This window comes from Patella vulgata, chromosome 2, assembly GCF_932274485.2.
Source record: "Patella vulgata chromosome 2, xgPatVulg1.2, whole genome shotgun sequence".
Lineage (NCBI taxonomy): Eukaryota > Metazoa > Mollusca > Gastropoda > Patellidae > Patella > Patella vulgata.
In genome coordinates, this window is record NC_065880.2 from 52,059,804 (window position 1) to 52,082,386 (window position 22,583).

Below are 22,583 nucleotides of genomic sequence, written 5' to 3' on the forward strand. Positions count from 1 at the left end.
CTTGTCAGTGGGGCAGGACGAAGGATCTGACAAGAACAGTGTTCAGTTGTTCGAATAGGACGAAAAACTATCGCCCTGTGTACACATAAGCGTGCACGTAACAGAACACTTGATAGTTGGGATTCGACAAAATGTCCCCAATAGCGCACTGTACGGTGTACGCCCGTCTTCGTTAGCCCCGTCAGTGTAGAACTAAAAGTAGGACGTTAAACCCCATTTCATTTCATGTCATTTACAAGACACTGTACAGTGAAACTCTTGTGATTATAACCAGAGATTTATTTTTACAAAACAGATTGATATGTTTCATAAAGTCATATCTGATCTGATTAGGTTCGTAGACGTTAAATCTGAAATTCAAACTCAGTTTTCAATATATCTTACTCACACATTACTGTATGTACGTGGGTTCAATTTTAATACATCCAGGCACCTATAAATTATCACAAATAGACAGAATGTCTATAATTTCTAACATTTAGAATGACTGCACTCTTCTTCGAAGGACATTGTCTCAGATTCATATCAAGCTATAGTAAATGATGTTCAACCAAAACTGGATTAATTTTACAAGCAAATTTTGTATGCGGATTGCAATATCTACCAAAATAATAACTTTTATTATTAAATATTATCAACATTTGCACGTACGTGTTATATTATGGTATTTGGGGGTGGGGGTAAAAAAAACAACTATTGTAAGAAAGGGGTTAGTTTTGTTCTATTAAAAGAACCCGGATATGTTGCAGTGACATATTTAATGGAGTTTTTTTTTAATTGGATTTACACCATATGTTTACATAAAAAGGACTCCTCAAAATGATTAATTACGCCAATGAGTAGGAAGACTGGTCACTGAAAGAACCGTTCATTGATAAAACAGGAATTGGTAGTAGGTGTCTTATTTACACGAGTAGGAGAAAGTGAATGACAGAAACGATTATCCAACGATCCATTCTTCTAATAGATACAAATCAAATACACAACCGTTGGTGTTCTTATGTATCATTGACATCCTTAAACATATTGTATAATAAAATGCTTTGGGATGAAGGCATTAGTGCGTATATGTGGGTTTATAAATCGAAGTATAGTTTCCAGCAGCTTGCACACTCAAATGCACCTTGATTATATATTATTAAAATCGATCAGTTATAATTTAAGTTATGGCCATTTAATGTTTACATTGATTTCTGTTCAAACAGAATGATGTACAAGCTAGCAATTCTTCGTGAGGGTATTACTTGGCCCTACAAAAGTAGTGATTGTAATAAATGTGAACAACAATTTGGTTTGTTTATATTTGTTTTTCACAACTAAGAATCTTTATTTTTGTTCGGTTGGTGATGTAGATTAGTTTTAGCGGCCATTTTGAGGAGAATTGATGGAGGGGGAGGGGGTTAAACAGTGTTAAGTTCATAGTTAACTAAATTACAATACTGATTTTTAATCGATTAATTCATAGATCCATTAATGTCTATTAATAGTTTAAAAATCGCAGATAACTGATTTGTTCCTCATTGATAAAAATAATTATTAATCAATTAATTCACAAATTTTATCATACGTATTAATACCTTATAAACTAGTTATAATTAAAGATCCTTATAAATCGCTTGATAAGATTGATCGTAGTTTTGATAATATACACTCCAATATAATTATTCAATCTGAGTATAAATTAGAAACAAGGTAAAATATAATAACCAACTTCCTTCTTTTTTCTTTATTTTAACCCCTCGAGTTTCTGAAAATAAATTTCAATAATGTTTGATAACATCGGCTAATATGAAGTAAACTTCTCCATAAATCAATGAAAACCCATTAATTTGACACCCAGGGAGATGCCACGGGCTAAACAACTACCCGAGACTAAGTAAAATATATACGATTGACATTTGAAAGCGCGTCTTAATAGTTCAAAAGACCGGCGGGTCCCCCATAAACCCGTCAGACATACTCAATACCCTTTACAATTGAAATAGGTGTGGAAATATTTAGTGCCCCTTTATACTGTGTTATTTTCAGCGGGTCAAATACATTCTCCTTAAACAACATTTAAAATGGCGATGTTTTGTTCGATAATTGCGACTATCTTAAACAGTGTATTATAAACTAAACTTCATTTATAGTCCATCACTTTCTAACCCGTCCAGTTTAAGCGAGTTATATGGTTTAATTTCAATCACGTGTCTACTTTTAAAACCATTGTATTGTCAAAATATTTACATACAATTCTTACAGTTAATGCCAGACACACGAACCTTTGTAAAATTGACTTCTGTAACTCTATTAAAATTGGCTTAAATGTCGCGTATATGGACTGCTGGACACTAACACAACAATCACTGACGTTTTAAACATTTTTGTAATACTTGATAAATACGAGTTTCAAAATAGACATTTATACAATCAAATACGATTCTAATGCCAACATGTGTTTTCTTGTTAGCGACGATTTAGATGGTACTAATTTTGATTTTGTCTTCAGCTTTAACGACAATGATGAAAACGATGATTAATAATATATGTTGAACCAATAATCAAAGATCGGACAGGGATGTAGTGATGTTTCAATCGATATTCATAAAAGTTCAAAATAAAAAATAGAAATATCTGAATAAAAGCCTTTCCATTAAAATTCCAACGGTTATTCAGTAAGAAATTATTTGAATTTTAATGTGCCTCACCCAAACAATTTAACATTTAATACAAACCATATTTGTGTACTTAAATTGGTAACAAATTTAGATGTATAACAAATTTGGAATCGTAAGTTTCATGGACTGTTTGGGCTATCGCAAAAAGGCTCGTTTCATTAAAAGACATTTATAATATTATGCTAAAGTGTTGAACAAAATTAATCGAATTGCTCTTTTTTTTAAAATTATATATATACCTATGTGTTTTAATCATTTACTAGCAACGTTTAGCCAGCAGTAGTGATAAACCTGAACATAAAATATCATCGAACTTTTTGTTGATACGGATTATCTCTAATTGCATATCTACAACTGTGTGTTATTTCCTTGTTTACGGATATACACATCTAAAGTAGGAGTAAGTGGAACACAGAACAACAGGTACAAGCTATAATATTGATCGTAATGATGACGTTTTTGTAACATGGACCGTATACGCATGGGCTGCTGTCGCACATGCCGAAGTCAATATCATGTCCCCTAGAACACTAAACGTATTTCATATTTCAAAATAGACACAGTGGACCATAGATAATATTTGTTCGAAATTGTTGCCCTAAATATCCCTTCTTGCTGCCTAAAATATATGTTGTTTTTGCTTATAACTATGTTATCTTTGCTTGAAAATGGCTCTCTGAGAAACATCGCGAGTCTGGGATCGGAGGAAGGCGCGCGAGTGGGTGGGGGGGGTGTAGGAGGGTGGGGGGCAGCGCCAATGATGCCCTTCTTAAAAGCCCATGCTTTCAAAACATCTAAAAAAGTGAATTTGTTTGGGGTTTGTTTTCTTGCTACATTTCTTATGTAAACTAATACAAAAAATATTGATGGACTTGAACCTATAAAACGGTGGGCCAAAACCATAAACAGCACACATTTAGTTGGCGATGGAAATCATATCATTCGTATTTTAGCCATTAATGACAGGTGTGCGTCATTCATGACAGGTACATAGACAATATATAAAGGTGTTTTTATTTCTACACATGATAACAATTTACTTAATGAGTTGATATTAAAGTGGGTATAAATAATAATGAATTGTTTATAATAGAATAGTTGTTGCGTTACTGATTGAGTGTCTGAATGTACATGTATACTCCATAAATCACTTCTACAGGCATTGTTACCTTTCAGTGCCAAGGTTTCATGAGTTTATATAGGCAATGTAATATTATACTTTTATGGTTAATCTGCTCACAGTTGGATAAGTGTTTATCCCCTATTTGATGCCATTAAATTAAATTTTAATCCGTTTTATTGAAGAGATTGTAGGTTTGATATTTCATGCCTACTTTGAATAGTATATCGCCACCTCATGGTTTGTGCTGTGTGTGTGGGGGGGGGGGGGTGCACCGAATTGTTTAGCCCTAACCCTAACCCTGACCAGTTAACTCATAATGGCACCTATTAACGCCTATCGAACATCGGTGCCAGAACGTCGATCTACCGTAGTGTTTTGGGACGATAGTTACAAAGTCAAACGAGTATTTAATAAAACTCTTTCCTTATCAGTCCCGCTTGCGCTGCACCTGGGAATAATAGCCATCGGAATAGGCATGACTCCATGAGGTTTTGCTCACTTAATCCTATTAGGAAAACGGAATTAACGTTTTCCGATAAACAAATTAATATTTGCACACGTACACTTCCAAATATAGCTACTATTGATATCAATATTAAGGAAACTCGGGGTTTCAAGGTCGTGAGCTTGAAGAAAAACAACACATGTCTTCAGGAACCTGTGATCTGGAACCAAGTACTAGTTCAGTAACCAATGATAGACCAACTAGATTTTGATTAAAACAATTCGTTTCGGTAGAGCAGGTCATTAATAGACCGCACTAATTCCGGCGAAGTCTACTTAATATCCTAAGACAAAAATAGAAGTTGCTGTCTATAGCCAATTCTTCAAGCGGAACTAATTAAAGCAAAAGAAGGAATGCCAAGAAGGTCATACGTGATGCCAATAATGAATTTGGAACTGAATATATGTAACTTTATAGAGAAGAAGAAGTGTTTATTAAAGTGTCACACGATGTACATTTACATATCATAATTCAGTTAAAAACCTAATTAAAAAGAACACCGCCCGACCATAATGGGACACTGGATATATCTATATATTTCTAAAATACAGAACCCATCTGATTTATCAAGTAGGGTTGGTTTATTTCTTGTTATTGAAAAAGAGTTAATTCTGAAGAGATCGTCCTGAGTGATGGGGTCATTTTGAATGTTTTATTGATGCGACGGGTAACTGTAGAGTAATAACTTGTGTACATGCATCTGAAGAAATGTCACATTGCTACAATAACAGTAGTACTAGTATTACACATTATTCTTTCTCGTGATCAATTATTGACACTGTTTAATGTAGCAAGTTGAAACAGTCCTTCCCTACGAGAATAATCACGCTTTGGTTCGACCACCCCCACCAAACGTGCTGAAATATCATGGTTGCGTGAGTCCAGTGCTGTTTATGTCCTATGTGTATATATGTATGTATGTCCCCATCATAATCAATAGATTGATACTAAGTATATGTAATAATAATCACATTAATAACAGTTATTGTGGTAGAACAGGAAATAAACTGTAATTTCCTGAGACAAAATACTGTCCGCTACCCATCTGACATCTTAATTCCATTTTGATCGCACTGCAACAAAATGTCACTGGATATTGACAAATAAGCCATTGATAGCTATTATACCATTTATAATAGACGAAGGCGGTAAAGCTCTAGACCAAGACAATTGTTATTTTCAGCCATTTTTATACAAATTATTTTATATTGATCCACTGATATATTAATATTAATCAGCCACGACAAAAATATCACATGAAGACCGGCTTAAAAGTTTGAATTTTAAATTCATCGCAAGTCTTGTAATGTCTCATAAAAGAAGTGTATTATAGGGACCATTTATGCAAATTAAATATCGAACAAGTCGTATGAATATGCATGCATGGTTAGCTTCTAAAATTTAAAGTTTAGAATGTTGATAAGCTGAAATAATCGTGTTAAGAATATGAGTGAAGTGAACGATATTAAAATTTATAACAGCCATTATCCGCCATTATTCTTGTGAATATCTATGACAGTAGAGAATTAATAGGTAATAAATGACAGGGAATAATAACACCAGTAGACTATTATAGCCACCCTCTACACTCGTTATATGGGAATAAAATCATATGTTATTATAGTAGATTGGTTTATGACACTTGGTGTAATTCCCCCCGCAGCCAAGACTCTCTCACCCACCATTTCCGTTCCCAAGACAAACAGATGAGGCAATTCAGACAAATTCGCCTGGATCGGTAACTAAGTCAAACATTCTAGCTTACGTGAGATAACGTCACAATTTTGATTTAGCTGTTGGAAGAGAAGGCTAAGAACATAAAAAAATGAGACTGTGGTGGTCTTGTCTGACTCGTTTTGTTCGATATGTTATTTCTGTGGAAATGACGGATAATAGATAGGTGGACGGCTAAATATGATTGCCGATTCCCGCTCGTGAGTGATTTTAGTTATCATGACGTCAGAGCAACGCTGGTAGCTGATTGGTCCACCAACGCATGGAATCGATTAATTATTGAAATAACGGGCAATTGTGTGTGGCCTTATTATCAGTATGCTGTGTCACATATACTATCAGATCGGAGACAAGGGTTGATGACAGAGTGGAGGTAGCAACCTGTCGCACACATACCGACTCCAGGATTAAAAAGACGAGAACTGTCATATCGGCGCTACTTTCATTTCAAGTTAGCTCGGGGTAGTTAGACTGTGAACAGCTGATCGTGACGTTAGAGTGACAGTGAAATATACCGCATTTAAAAGCTATAGCTCTTCATTCATTATTGAACGATTCAGGCTACCAGTAGTGTAGTAATAGACACTCCACGTGGGTTTAAACACAGCAACCAAAGTGAAACCTACAGTCTTTCTAGCAGCAGCCGTGGATTACTAACGGTAGGCCTATGTACATTTCACTTGATTGATCTGTACTTCTTACTTTGTGATCAAGTGTTTTTTTCATTGGGATTTACTCAGTGGTGATTGGTGTTAGGGATTTTGGTTGAACTTTGACCACCTTGATGATAAATCTGTAGGATCTCTATAAAAAAAGTAAGTGAATCGGCAACTTTTATGTACTAAGTACTAGTGATAGTATATACCATATACCTATAATACAGGGCTGAAGTCTATGAAATCACATTATCCGCAAAGGATTTTCCCACATAATCAGAAAATTGAATGAACCGCTCAGCTGGCGTGTTTGGATCAATATTACGTATCGCTAATGTTACTCTATAACAATCTATCGGTAGTTTTCAAATGTCATGGGTTTTCGATATTTTTCTTTTCAATTTCATTACAATCTGTCATTTCGAGTATTTATGAAAGCTTTCTAAACATTTTCTCTAATTAATTCATTTAAATCAGCAAACGTAATGCCAAGAGACTGTTTAACCTAATGCATAACAATAAAAGAAAACCAAAGGAGAAAAAAAAATTGAATTTGGTGCTCGCGAGTCATTTCACGTTTTCAAAAATATTTGAATCAAGATATAAAATAAGCTAAGCGTATTCAATGCCTCGAGGAACCACGCTGCAATTTTTATTTATTCCTTATCCATAATATCGCCTACTAAATTAATAATGATATAATTTGGCACCAACCAACCCTAGCATGGCGTCAATTAACTTATTATGGCGATATTCAGCGAAACTAAAAGTAAGCAATTTGCTAGTTAGAACTAATTATCATTAGATGAAACTAATACTCTGTGATTGTAATACAGTGAACGCGATTTCTTTATACATCTACATCATTAGGAGTTATTAATGAAATTAACTTTATTTAATCACGTTATCTCGTGTATACTCCCTATACATTTTATGCAAATATATATTATATCTATATCATAGACATTATAATCAGGCGGGACTGTCAATACATATTTCACATTGATTCATTACAACAAACATATACTATCAATGTAACCAGCCTTTCGTCATTTACTAATAAACCATGTGTGTATATTATTCTCATCATCAATATAAACGATAAGCAGCTACTTGTACTCGTTCGGATGATAATAATCCTAAGTCCGCAAAGCATGTGTAATTTACAGTTACTAAAGATTATGTCTGTTTTACAGTTGCAGAGCAACTGTCATTTACAGTTACAGACAACATGTTCTTTTCAGTTACAAAACACATCTTATTTACTGTTACAGGGCACATTTAATTCAGTTACAGCTTACGTTTAATATATAGTTACATACCACATGTACTTTTACAGTTAAACACCACATTTACAACTGCAGTAAAATAGGCGTTCAAGGTCACCATTGCTCAGTTGAAAACAAAAAATTACTTCCACCCGATACTGTTATCAACAAATAGAAAAAGATGTATCAGTTAATAGAATTCCACTTTTGTACTTAATATATTTAGAAATAAATAATTTATTTATCTGTGACACATGTCTAGTTAACGTAAACCTGCTTTAAATGGATTTATAACGATTCTATCTCAAATAAAATGATTAATTCGTTTTCAAAACATTGTCTAAATCAATGCAGGGTTGAGAGCAGTTAACTTATTAACGTATAAATGAGATTAACGCGTTAATACTCTGGGACTTCATAATATAAGCATCTATAAGCCCTGAATGAAGTTTCGAAATCTGCAATCAGTTTCGAAATCATAAAAAAAGTAACACAAATCTTTATGGATTATCGTTTATTGAACTGTCAGGGATGATTGATCTGTTTATTATTGTAATTGCACCAATATATTTATTTTTAGTGAAACTAAGGTAACTTGCAGTCTTTCATTTGTTCTTTGTTAGCAGTTTATCATAATTTAATGAATAGTAAGGAACGCTGAAATTGTTGAAAAGTGTATAGATACTAGAAATTAAACTATGTCATTCACAGCACAATAATTGCTGGTTGGGCCCGATGCTTTTGCTTTATCCTTGATTGGAACGCCCGAGGAAAGAATGCTGTTAATTCAATTTTAATTAGCTTATCATTGAATGATTAAGTTAATCATACCCTAAGAGGTTTTGTGTAGCTGAAGGCAATGGTTATTGTTTACAATAAGACACCCGTGCCCTTCGAACAATTGTGAATTGGTTTATGACTAAACAAACCTGTAAAGTAGATGAAGGATTTATACAGGTCCAAAGTACCCGCTCCAGTAAACCATCAGTAGTGACGAGTGTTGTTCACGACGTAACGTATGCTTAACGTTTCTAGCACCACTTCTCGTTTGAGCACACATAGATTAGATACGTATGTTAGATTTTAATTTGTATAGTGATCAAGGGGATTCGGAAGCGAATATGAATATATATAATGAATGCGAATAAGGAAATGTTATTTAAATTCCCACGTCGAGATGGCGAATTCGCGTGTATGTGAATGTGACTAGGACTTAGCTAATGTAACAAATAGCTACACGAGCTCCCAACTTACTTTTTAGCTTTAAAATAATATATGTATAGGCTACCTAAATGTTTTAATGGCCAATGTCGGACATTTAATTCACACGCAAATGTAAAATATTATAAACCAGTGGGTGTAGTACGGGATTGAAATATTTTCTCTTTTGATGGATGTCTTTATAGATTAAATTTTGAAAATGTCAGACATTGTGTTATATATAGATTTTTGCCCTGAAGCCTTTTATTTATTATGTTATTGATAATTGTTACAGGAATATGTTTTCGTAGGTGGACGTAAAGGGTATGTATTGTGCTAATCCCAGTTAATATGTTGTAGTCCGTAAATAATAAATCGATATGATAACACAGTGGTGTCAAGAGATTTTCAAGTTTCTGATTTTACGACCAGTATGGTTTTAACCTCGTGTGCCATTATAGAGCTGTCAATTCAAGTAACGATAAATGTACCAGTCGTGTTTTCACATTAACTTACATTGTAGACAATATCTCGGTTATACGCGCTGCAATAAAATAAATGTTGATTAGGTAACGTGATGTCGGTATATGTGGTAACACTGCCTGGAGCGCTGAGAATAATTCATGGTTGATACGTTGCTTGGTGACTTTTTTCCGCTTCCATTTCACTTGTTATTTTCTGGCATTTCTTTTTGAGGTTTAGAACTTGACGAAAACGACAAGAAAATGTGTCTTTCACTCGTTCTCATTTTATGATAGATCATTAATAGACCATCGTGGAAAATTTATCGCCGCAGGGTTTCGAATGATGTAAAATGAACTACCCGATCGAACGCTGCCTTTTCCTGATATAGGTAGAGTAATGTGTTGTAAACTTTGCTAGAAGCGTCATTTCTGCCAAAGTTTCCCGCAACTGAGTTCTTAAGAGCTCAGATAATAATAGACGCAGTTATAGAGCGAAGGCATCACGTCACGGATTCCCGATTGATTGAAACGTACATCCTGTTCTTCTCTAAATGAATCCGTTTAGGTGTTTTATGTGTTTTTGTCGAGTGTGTCATGGAGACCCGATCACCCGGATGTACGTCTGTTGAAGTGAAGCTGATTGGTGATATCAGTTTTAAGACCTCTCGCTACATCTAATCCCCCTTTCTTTACATCATCTAATACGCTTCATTAAGATCTCCACGACAAGGGATGATCTGATACGATTCTACTACTCTAAGTGCCAATAATGGCCACCAGTCATTTTTACATTAATGCGATTTATATTTTTTCTGGTCGTGTATTTTTGGTGTAGAAGGTAGTAAATTATATTAGCAAAGTCAAAGCAAGTCACTTTGGATTTTAATATTGTCGAATTGTCCTAATTTTTGGTATTTCCAAATGACAAAACCTCTGATTTTGGTATTATAGTGATAATGTTTTAGATTAATTTCGATATCTGTATGCCTAGAATGGGAGCTTTTAACCAGAAATATTTGTCTCGAGTCACGAGTTCCGGATTCGGATATCTTTTGCTTATATTACCCATTTGGCGGCCCTCTGTCCAGTATTTTATTTGCATTAAATTTCTCATTAACTGTGAGCGTAACCAAACCTAATAACCCCATGTAGCATTGTGCATGTTATTTCGTTTCAAAGAAGTATCGATAATTAATAATTCACACAGAAGGCGTTAGTTTAGCATGTCAATCACCATCGCTGTTACAGACATGCTTTGATTCTCAAGTGTTAGAAGTACACGAAATTAGAAACCAGTAGATTTCTGATAACACTTCTTTTTTTTATCGTGTTGAACATTCCGTTTCTAACCAACAAACCGCCAAAGAAAAAAAACTATTAAGAACTATACAAAACACAATCTCTTCAGCGGTTGTAAGTTCACCATGGCAATTTAATGTGCTTATTCTATAGCTTTCATCCAACCATTATAGTTGGTTGGATGATAGTAAATCCTTTGTTATTGTACTGCTATTCCAACCTTCGAAGTGGGTACATAACAATAAAACCACCCATGCTGATGGTACTTTTATTCCAAGGATGTTACTATACCAGTTCAATCTCAATTTAGTTGTTAGTTGGGCATTCCATTGCCAAAATACCAAGATAACAACAATATAAACTAAATATATCCTTGACTGTAATATTTTATATGTTAGTCTAACGACGACGAGTCAGTCAATGGGTTTGTTTGTTAGATGATGGTATCGTGTGAGAAGTTGTGATCTAATCTGCTGATTCCAATTATACCAGCAACTTGTTGATGTGAACCACTCTCAAGTATCTAATAAGAAACCTTTATGTTTTCTATATAAACAAACAGAGTACAGTTAAAACAAACTACAGCTCGTTACAATATCTGTTATAGACATACAGATATAGAGTCTATATACCGTTCATTATTGGTCTTCAGCTCTTCTTATTATGTAATATTAATGGTTTTGGGTTTTTTTCCTGAAAAATATGAAGTTAATTTAGTATTATATTCTTTGAACTGAACATTGTAAAGGAATGATAAAGTAGGCAAGGATGTTTTTATTTTGATTATTTGTTGATTATTGTCGTATTCTTTGAACAGGATATTGTCTGGGGTAAGAATTACAAAGTTTGCAAGGATGTTTTTCTAGGTTAAGATATATGTTTAAGTTGGTCAACGGTTTGTTTTAAGTAATTCAATAGTTCTTATCAAGTAGTACCACTGATAATGACCAGTAGAATTAGTTGATATATGTTGGTGTTAGTCCTGAAAGAAAAATTCCTAGATATGTTTTTAGCAAGCCAACTAGCTAGCCTCCGGTCGTACGAACTACTCTCAGGACAGATGTAGGTTATCTCAACTCGTGTCACCGTGTAAATAGCCAACATTCGTTGATAGAATTGGCACCAGACTGTATTTACCCAAGAACTCGTAGAGTTAATGATAATAAAAGAACAACTTGTGAAATGACAGCTCTTACATCAGGAGATCAATATTTTATTAGGAGAAAAGATACAGTGAATGGATATATTAATATCAGTAAATGTGTATTCTTTTCACTGTAAGTATGAATTTGGCGCAGTAATGTCTGAATGAAATGGTGTGGGGGGAAGCCTCACACACACACAAACAGTTTATGTCACCTTCTCCATAGACTAGGCTTGCTTGCAATAATTTGTGCATTGTTTGCTTCGTGAAGAATTTGATGTTTCCAAAGTTTTATAGAGCAAATAATATGTAATTATATAGTATAACTAAGGATGTTAGAATGAATATCGCCAACCTTTCTGTGCATGCGTAGGAACCAAATGAGATAATAGTATAGATAAGAATGTATCGCTGTGACCTGCTATGTATTTTTTCAGGCAAAAAAGCTGTTGGTATGAAAGGTCACATAATAAAAATTATATAATGTTATTGGATATGGTTTAGGTTGATAGATCAAAATTGGATACTTATGTTACGTTGCGTGGGCGTTAATTGAAGGCACTTATCAATGACATTTTGAATCGAGGAACATGTTTACGTACGATTTAGAAAATGACGACATATTAATAGAATCCGAAATAAGTAGATCAAATACAACATAGAATAATACATTACAAACATTTACTTTAATAAATCGATGATTGTAAATATCGTTGGGAGATACTTTTTAATCTTGTAAATCTGAATGTAACAACATCATATAACCACAATAAAAGAAACATGTTCTATAAAACTAAAGATCATTAACACTAACCAACATGATAGCATATTAATATTCTCTATCCCTGACCACAAGATCACGGTATTGTATTTTGGTGGATACAGCCACTAATTGCAAATGAAAATCCTCTCTAATATCACCGATGTCAGGCATTGATTAGAATCACTATTTTCACAGTGTCTAACCACCAGACCGCTGGACGTATGGCTTGATTAATGATGGTTAATATGTGTTCGACCACTGGCCAGAGTTAAGTCTTAATGTCAACATTGGACATAATTATCCTGGTTGTTTTATGATAATATTATTATGGGCTGTGTGGTTACTGGCAAATCGTGATCAAAACGTATTGTGTTGAATCTATAGACTGACCTTGAAATGTCTATGAATTCTTTAAGCGCTATAAATCTTTAGGTAAATCCAGACTACGGTCATATAGCGGCCCCGAGCCATCTTTTCAAGATTCTTTGAGAAGTACAGAGGTTTGCTAATCATCGTGGGTGTTTATATTAAAAAGGTTATTTTCTTTTTACTATATGTAAAGTCAATATCGTGAGGAGGATTTTCAGTGAGTTTTGCCTTGTCTATTTCTGCTGCTCGCTTATATGGTAGAATATTGGTGATGGTCGTCGACCATCGCACAATGCATGTTGACAGTAGGGATTTTTTGCTATTTGATCTGCAGACTGTTTAATGACGTGGCTAGTCCGCGGGGAAATTAGGTCCACGGTTTTCCGTTTTTTAGTGGAATTAACGAGGAGTAAACCTATATCAGACTTATATATCAGGGCCGTCGTTAACACATTATTTGCTTGACATTAAATTATTACAGCTAGCGTAGTGTAATTTGTTTTTTATTCCGCTGTGATTAACTCTATTTACTTGTTATTCTACTGTCTCAAAGCATTTACATTACAAATTGTTGGTTCGCGTTTTTTTTACCAGTTAATCAAGCTCCTGGTGTAGCATCCTGATGACTCTTGAGACCCCCTCGTGCGTTGAGCGTCAGGTTAATTTTGAAAATCATCATGCATAAGGAGTTATAAGTTTTTTGTGATGAATGACATGAAAAAGTAATATGAGAAAAATAGTATGTTATCTCATTTCTCGAGATAAATTCACATTTGTAAAGTAAAACTCCTCTGGAAATGGAAGGGGATTAACGTCTTGTCCATACTTCATTTGAATCATTTTGAGACCAGCACACTGTAGTGTATATGGCTACGATGTAGTGCATAATTTCAACTGCCAAGGTAACTTCCTCACGGGGACAAGTGAAAACCTGACTAAAGGTTCATCTCGGGGTTCAAACCGAGGGCGGTCAGGTTATGCACTAAGTTCCTGGTCAGACATCCACCGCACCGCCCATGGGCATTGTGACGCCTGTGATGGACAACGTTTCCTCAAATCTTATTGTTTAAAATGGTTATAAGCTCTAACAATGACCGTGTTCGAGGCAGTACAAGTCTATCATGATATTACTCACATACATGAGTACAAATAATATTGTTACAGTTGTGACCACCGAGCAAATCTGATTAGAAATCTGTCGACTATGTTCTTTCAGAATGATCATACATATTCAAAATGGCTACAAACAAATTCAGGTTTATACATTATTTATTGAAAATCAATTGCGTATCACTCTGTAATACACTTAATATTATTTATGTATTCACGTTGGAAGGATAAAAAACTAGGCACTTTATACACTTTTACTGGTAATCGATAAGTTTGCATCAATTAGAAAAATATCCTTCTCTCGGCAAATCAGCATCTGGCGGTATTGGTGTAATTATAATCTTTATAGGCCGATATAGGTGACGTTATCTTTTTTTCATTAGTGCAACTAAATACTATTTATCTTTTCAGTGTATAGACAACGGACGTGACTATCCCTGTGTTAATGCTTGTAAACCTACGTAATAGACATACTGTATATATCGCTGATATTTAGTAATCCCGTTCTCTAAAACTCTGGGTTGTTTCTTTTTAACGAATTCGTATACTAACCGCATTCGGTAACTGTGAAACTGATTTCTCGATAGTCATGTTGAGTTTGTTCACGAGCTACAGGGACTGGTAGTATTTTGTGGCTTCTGCTTGTGGATTCATCTCAGATTACCCCAATTTAGCCTTATTTGAAGACGAAAGAAAGATTGCATCACAAATGTTATTTATTTCTATTCAAAATCCAGTTCAAGGTTACTGCACTGTTGAAATTAGGGAGGACTGGTAGCGCCAAAACCGGGATATATAACTGAAAAGCTATCGCTTGATTTACTGAGAATTTTTGGTTGAATTCTTTATCGATCCAATCCCCAGATTTGCTATAGGTTAACGGAATTATCGCGCTATGTACGAGTAAATTAAAGTAATTAATCCTGTCTGGAGAAAGACAATACAATTTGTATTGAGCTAAAAATATGTAACCACTGCATAATTCACTTTGACTTGTACGAGGGCTGGCTGAAAAGTTCAAAGCTTGAAAAGGATAGATGAGGTACAATCATTGAATGAATCATAGACATAAGAACTGCAACTGTAGTGTTATTATTGTCTTTGTACCAGACTATCTTGTGAACCTACCCATTGAAATCGTCAGAAATGTACAAAACTGGCTAAAGGGCAGTTATCAAGTACCTGCAACTGAAAGGACTAACCCCAACACAGATACATGCCGATATGGTCTCCACGTTAGGGGATGATGTCTCTTCATTTTCTACAGTAAAGAAGTGGGCTGCGAAATTTAAACCTTGCCGATGATCCGCGCCCTGGAAGGCCATCAGCAGAAACCATTCAAGAAAACATTATCCGGGTGCATGAAATAGTGATTGCTGATCAACGATTGACTATTCGGCATATTGCCAGTGTTGTGAGCATTACTCATGAGAGGGTTGAGCCTATTATCGCCAACTATTTAGGAATGACAAAAGTTTCTGCAAGATGGGTGCCAAAGCTCTTGACTGCGGATCAGAAACCGGACAACCTGCGCCGTTCTGAAGCAGGCCTTGATAATCTTTTGGCCATATTTGTAACCATTGATGACATATGTTTCCAAAAAGGAAAAAGGAACTAGCCGGTCGTCATTTTCCTAGTAATGATGTTCTTTTTATAAACCAAATTTAATTTCATTTGAAAATAAAATGGATCGGGGAACATGCTAGGCCTATGTTGACTCCTCTCCAGGGTGATGATGACGTCATGTCAGCTGTGAACGACTTTTTTAAGGGTCGCTGAAGAAAATTTCTTTCTGACCGGCATCCAGGCCTTGCAAGATTGTTGGCAAAAGTGTGTACACCTCGAAAAGGACTATAATGTAGAAAAATAAATGTAAACCATCGACTTTCTGCGGGTCTTTCACAGATAGGCTTTGAACTATTCAGCCAGCCCTGGTAACAGGATGGCCGTATGAACAGTTCATTTGTGACCGGAATCACCTGTTCATGGTCTCAACTTGACGAAGCTGGAAATCACGGTCTTGTTCTAGGCGGCGTTGAAATAGTCCAAACAAAAATCAATAAACCCATTTTGTGCTGATATAGCATATTATTATTACTGCCAGTTGTGGAAAAATCATCATCAGTGAAGCCAGTTGTGAATATTGACTATTAGATGTTACCGTTATCTGTACGCGCTAGTAAATGTAGTTAATAAATTGGCTATTAAAGCATTACAATAGTTTATTCACTTTTATAAAGTTTATTTCATATAAAATAACTAACTATATGCTCAATGGATATTTTAAAAACCTCAAATTTGACCATTTTATTTAATATACTGTTACTATAATGTTATAAGTAAACAAGAGTAAAAGAGGGGAAAAATGGGGTGTAAACATCCACTTGACACAAACGAGATAATGTCGGGACATATATGGTGCTATTTTAGTTTTATAATTCGCTTGCGCGTAGGTGTATTTAGCGGTGTAGTAAGGAAATCAGAGGACGCGGAGAAAACTCACAACGGTGGGCAGGTTACCCCACTCCTTGTCATGTATCGAAACCAAGCCACTTGATTCATTTAAAGACCTTGTGATTTAAAGCGCACGCGCTAGACTGACTTATATGGGAAGATATTAGAAAAACCGCGAATGAACGTGACTTGGATATAGTGTTTGTACATGTCGTTTAACATGGTCTCTGTATAGTTTGCCTATAAAATCATTAAATTTATTAAAATCGATAGAGTTATTATTTCGGATTAAAATCACCTTGAACACTATTATAATCAACCGAATGCTCATTGGGTCCAATTCCTACCTATTTTCTTTTCGGCTATAAATATCAAATTAAAGAAGCACTTTTGTCTTTTTAAATCACATAATTTGCATATCTGATTAAAAAGTCGGGATTCTGTACTATGGGATTAGGTTAAAATTGCGAAGCCTTATACAAATGTCATTTTGTTCCACTTAGTGTTACATTAACAAGTCGATAGACCTACTCGTGCCAGATCTTTTAAGATAATCTCTCAGGTTAAGTAATTGTGTAAAACCTTCCGTGCTGCAACGCGTTCGTGCTAACTAAATCCTTTAATCAAAAAAACACGTTTTTACGATCCACCGAAGAGATTTCAGATCATGAACTTTTGCTTTGCTGTTATAAAAGAATAAATGGGTAAGAAAAAAGAGAATGATTTGTTCGAACATTTTCCTTCAATGTTACTTCCTTATTTCTTTGCATGCAAGATTTATTGTGTTATTTTTAATAATCCTACTCAATTAACAACTGATTTTGTTAAAGACGAATCAGTAGACCTATTGTATCTGTTGGATAACAGCGATCGGCTGTTCTTATTCTTAAGTAGCGCATGGTTCCTTCCTATGCAACAATAAAGTAGCAAAAAAAAACTAACATAAACGAATGAAATCATAAAAGCGAACAACAAGTAGAGAGGTATTGATCGATCACTTCTTTATTCACACTGATTTACCAATTTGCTTGAACTAGATTCTTGTTGTAGCACAGAGCTGCTAAAGCGGCATCAATGGTTTTAACCTATGTATTACGATGTATAATCGCTTGCACACAGAGGGTGGACATTTTTGTTATCAAAACACTGTGATTGGTAAGAGTGAAATCGCTATCTTTAGGACAAATTATACCGAATGGTCTTCGGGTAAAATTGCTGAATGGTCCATTTTCTTCTATATCGGAAAGGAACTTAGATGGCAGTACACATGTATATGATAATTTATTTAAAACATTTTATTGCTTCTAACAGTCTAAAACCGGACTTTCTTTATGCATAAAGCTTGTTTCTCCAGTTTTAATACATAATTATATAAATATAGCACTTCTAGGCAAAACATATTCGAAAAGAATATTACTCACCGAGTCCTTTCTTGGTAACTGTTTATGAAACTTGAAACGATCATATTTTTTGGAAAGAAATGAAAAAGCGAGAATTTGTTTTCTTTTTGCGCGGCGTCCGTAACTTGACTACAAGAAGTCACTGTCATAAACCGTGTAACGCGGCACCGTGGAAACAAATCAATTTGTCAGTTTGAAATCTTTCTCACAATTATTTATAACTGGCCTGGGAATCAATCTTAGTTTATTTACTACTGTGTTCATTCACTTGAACTAACATGGAAGATATTTTTTTTTCTTATCTAGCTTCAATTCGTTATGACTGCGCGCAAGTTTTTTCTTGTGTAATATATTGCTTCCGTTTGTTACATTGTTCTTCGTTCTGATGTTATTGAACAAATAGTCAGAATAACAATGGAAGTTATCTATCACTATTATAATGAAACCGAATTAACTTACGATTCACTGTTTTATCTAGTCTGTGTTTTCTCTTAACACCAGTTCTTAAAATTGGTAAATAATTCCTTCATACTGACGTATAGATTAATATTCCCGCGTCTCTTGTGGAAACTCCCAGCCAGTATTTCGTGAAATTCTATTCATGTATTAAAACTGCCTATCAAATCTAATTTGTTTTAATTTTTAGCAGAGCACATGTACGGTATTTAGACGAGGTGTTAACATTTGAGATGGTATTATTTGTGCAAGTAATTGTGTGCGCCAAGTACCTCTACTCCTGGTATGCACTGTCATAGCACTGGAATTCTGCAATATCCAAAATTAGGAATTTGTTTCACGACAGTGGGTTAATTCGGCCCGACCTTGTATGAATATAGCACGCTTCTTTTAAATGATAAACATAAAATCGTTTGGGTTATTTTAATTCGCCTTAGTGCACTTCCGATCGGATTAACCTAGTTCCATGCAGTCCATTAGACAAGACTGTCCAGTCTATTGGTTATCAATAAAACAATGAGGTCGATCACCAATTCGCCATCTTGACGGTGCCGGTCATTCAATTGGTCTTGTTATGGGCATTAAGTTTGTCTTTGTTTCGATTTGAGTTACGTGCGCTCTAATTATATGACATTAAAAATCATTGAGGTTGTCTGGTATCTATTTGAAGAAGAAAGTCTACTTGATAGAACTGATAAGTCAATAAGTAATGTAGGCATTTTATAACAGTAGATACATATATTTCCCTAGGTTGATATCATCATACAGTATATAGATTTATTTCTAATATCATGCTGTGCCCATATTGAAATTTAAATGGATATCGTTAGTGCTTTTTGGTGTTGGTCTACAAAATGGATTGTTAGATTTATATTTTTTATTGTCTGAACAATGCTGCCTTAAGACGTGTTTGTTCAGTCTAATTTAAATTATACCAACATTTCGTTCCGTTTTATATTTTCGGTTGTTTACTTCATTCCATTTCTGCCTAAAGACATTTCTTTATAGGGTTCGTTCATTATTGTCGACTTCAGACCAACCTGCTAATCAAAACCTGCAATACTAAAGTTGTAAATAAATCCTCTAAACGGTTTTGATAAGCGAGAAATTTCATTGGCTGTGTAATCAAGATATAAGGTATTTATTATGCTGTCATCAGTGGCCCAGAACACACTTACCATAAACAGGTCTTGAATGTTAATGGAGTGATCAATCGGATACACGGAACGAAAACACCCACGTCACAATTTGCATCGTTATTTAACACCCTTCTTAGAAAAAGTCGAATCCATTATCATGGATATTTTGAAACCGTGATTGACACCTCATAGTTGGACCAGGAACTGGGTCCCAAGAACTACTCATCCTACTCGCGCATTGATTCCAAGATGGCGGTGATGACATCATGTCCGGTTCGCGGCCGACAATATGTTTGTACTTGTTTTATTCACTGCAGCTACACCCTATCCATATATGCATGTATCTACCCTCTTTAGGACATCCATTCTTCTAGATCAACTTGAAGCTGTCGCTTGATAGTTTAACAAAATGTCGCGTGTTTAATGATAATTTCTAAGACTTTGTGTGTCTGGAATAGAGGTTGTTCTAAGTGAAATGAGGCTTTAAATCTTATTTATGTATTTAACATTCCCCATATATAATATGAGGAGAAGTGATGTCACAATTAGATGGTATCTCTAAATACAGTGGTTTGAAATTCAATGTTATCTTTTAAACAGAAGACCGCATGTTGCATGGGAATTATATTATTCGTGAATTGGAGATCATTTTTCATAACGTAGACATGATTTGTTTCTAAATTATGTGGATTTCACAAACATGGCTATTTCACTATTTACTACCTTACAGATTCCAACGATGCTTAAACTATAATGGTTTAGATGTAGCTTGGGATTAGCGTCCGCTTCCACCATTCGTTCGTTCGTGGAGCTTAACGTCCGCTTTCACCGAAGGTGATATCGCTTCCACCAGCTGATGTTTTATTTAAATAATCCCGTGAGAGATGTTAAAGGAAACGTGATTCGACAACAGTAAAGATTACTTAACTTTAATTTCTCAGTTCAAATGTCTCTGATATTGACTCCCTATTGTAAGATGTAATTCTTATATATACATATATAGTATATCGTTATTTACTTATTATGACCAATTATTGGGCTTGCTAAATGAAGGTCGTTTTTATTAACAACACTGATTAATGCGGCCTATGTGATTTCTATTGTTGTACGACCTTTACGGTTGGCATAATTGGATAAGTTAAAATTCTAACACACAAAAAACAGATATTTGGAAATCGATAAGTAATCTGTTAGGTCTCAACTGCATCTTAACACATATTGCTAACGATTATTTTCGTACCGACTTTAGTTATTACTATAACGAACTCGTTCGACTGACTGGGAATACAGTAGCTGTTGTAATTAAAGTTTAATAAAATTTGGGGGAAGGGCGGGGGTGGGGTGGGAAAAATTGTGATGTAACAGCATTTACTTTAATATATTTGGACGTATTATTAAACGATAACTGCTGTGTTATTGTAATGTTAACCATATTCATTGAAATATATATGTAACCACGTGGGTGTAATGTGCAGAATGTTAATTGTGAAAATCTACCATTGACGACGGCAATATGGTTAAAAAGGTTAGTTTGCCATTTATAGTTCCAATGGCCCTGTCGTTTCATTGAAGATATAATCTGTAAAGTATAACTTGTGTACACGCTCAACATTATGAATATCTTATGTTACATAAGAATAATTACCACCTAGCTGCATTTGTATCGTCTCGCTGTTTCTCATTTTTGTAATGAGTGTTATTTATTAGCCTGCTTTGATTTTTATGTGAAAAGATATTTTTTACAAAGAATACATTTAACATTTCATTGATAACTTTCTTATATGCTTCTACAGTTATTTGGTTTCAGTTTCGAACATATGAACACTATCTAAGTAAAATGGGGTTTAACGACCTACTTTCCAGGGGCTTAGGCAGTGTGCTATGAGGGGAATTTTGACTTTTTTACGGATTGTAAATTTCAAGGGCTTTTTACGTGGATGCTAATGTACACGAACCTTTGTTTTGCGTCCCATCCGAACGACAAGACGTTGTTCATTGTCAGAACCCCAGTCCTACACCAATGACAAGGGGAAACCACGCTGGAAATTGCCGAGGAACTTTCTCGGCCAATAACGGGATCGAATCCGGAACCTCCAGGTTAGCGAGCCTGTGCCTTACTCACTGAACAACCGCGGCCCAATTAAGTAATGACGTTGTTGGTGTTTGTTAGAGTCCATAAAGTAATGAAAATATAATTGAACAGACTGACAGTGTTGGACTAAGAGCTATTATTTCACCCCATAAACCGGCTCATTAATTTATTTACCGTTTGAAAATGTTTAATATTATCAGTTTACATATATAGCCTAATGTTAGTATACTAAAATAGGCAAGCGTAAACCAATGCCTATGATATTGACGTTTTTAAAACGAAAGAAACATCCGTTTAGAATCCATAAATGTGTCTAATATAATGAACAGAGATGTGTTCTATGTTTCATCAATATATATTTGATTATATTTTCCTGTGATATATACATACATTATTTGTCATTATATTGATATCAGAATCTATAATGAACATTTGCCGTGGCCAGGTGTTAGTTATTTCTAAAAGAAAAGCTATTTTGGGGCCTTTGATGTTTCTGAAAGTTAATTCAGGGATCCAGAATCGGGCTGTTTATTTTGATGGTCGGTAGTTTTACATATGAATTTCATTATACATAGTTATTGTCACGCTCTCGCCATTCTTTATCGTGTTGTGGCGAACTAACTTCTGTTTTTTTAAAATATAAGTCTGGTTTTGATATTAACTCGAGCAGTTAAAGTAACTGAAGAATGCAAACCATTCTGTATATTGTGTAGATATGGAGTTAATTTATGAGCCACTGTCGTCATA

At 34.8% G+C, this 22,583-nt stretch overlaps 1 protein-coding gene across 6 annotated transcripts in view; it reads left to right on the plus strand.

Annotated features, from left to right (window-relative positions):
- Nucleotides 1-22,583, plus strand: part of LOC126810207 (class A basic helix-loop-helix protein 15) — a 100,734-nt gene that overhangs the window by 63,776 nt on the left and 14,375 nt on the right. Inside the window, exon 1 of one of the 6 annotated variants that reach the window (XM_050535165.2) lies at nt 6,343-6,681. The exons of 3 other annotated variants lie outside the window; for them this stretch is intronic. Coding sequence is in view for 1 of the 3 variants with exons in the window: in XM_050535161.2 (XP_050391118.1) it covers nt 12,169-12,186 (18 nt within the window). In the remaining 2 variants the exon portion in view is untranslated. 2 more of the 6 variants (XM_050535164.2, XM_050535161.2) reach the window with 2 other exon arrangements.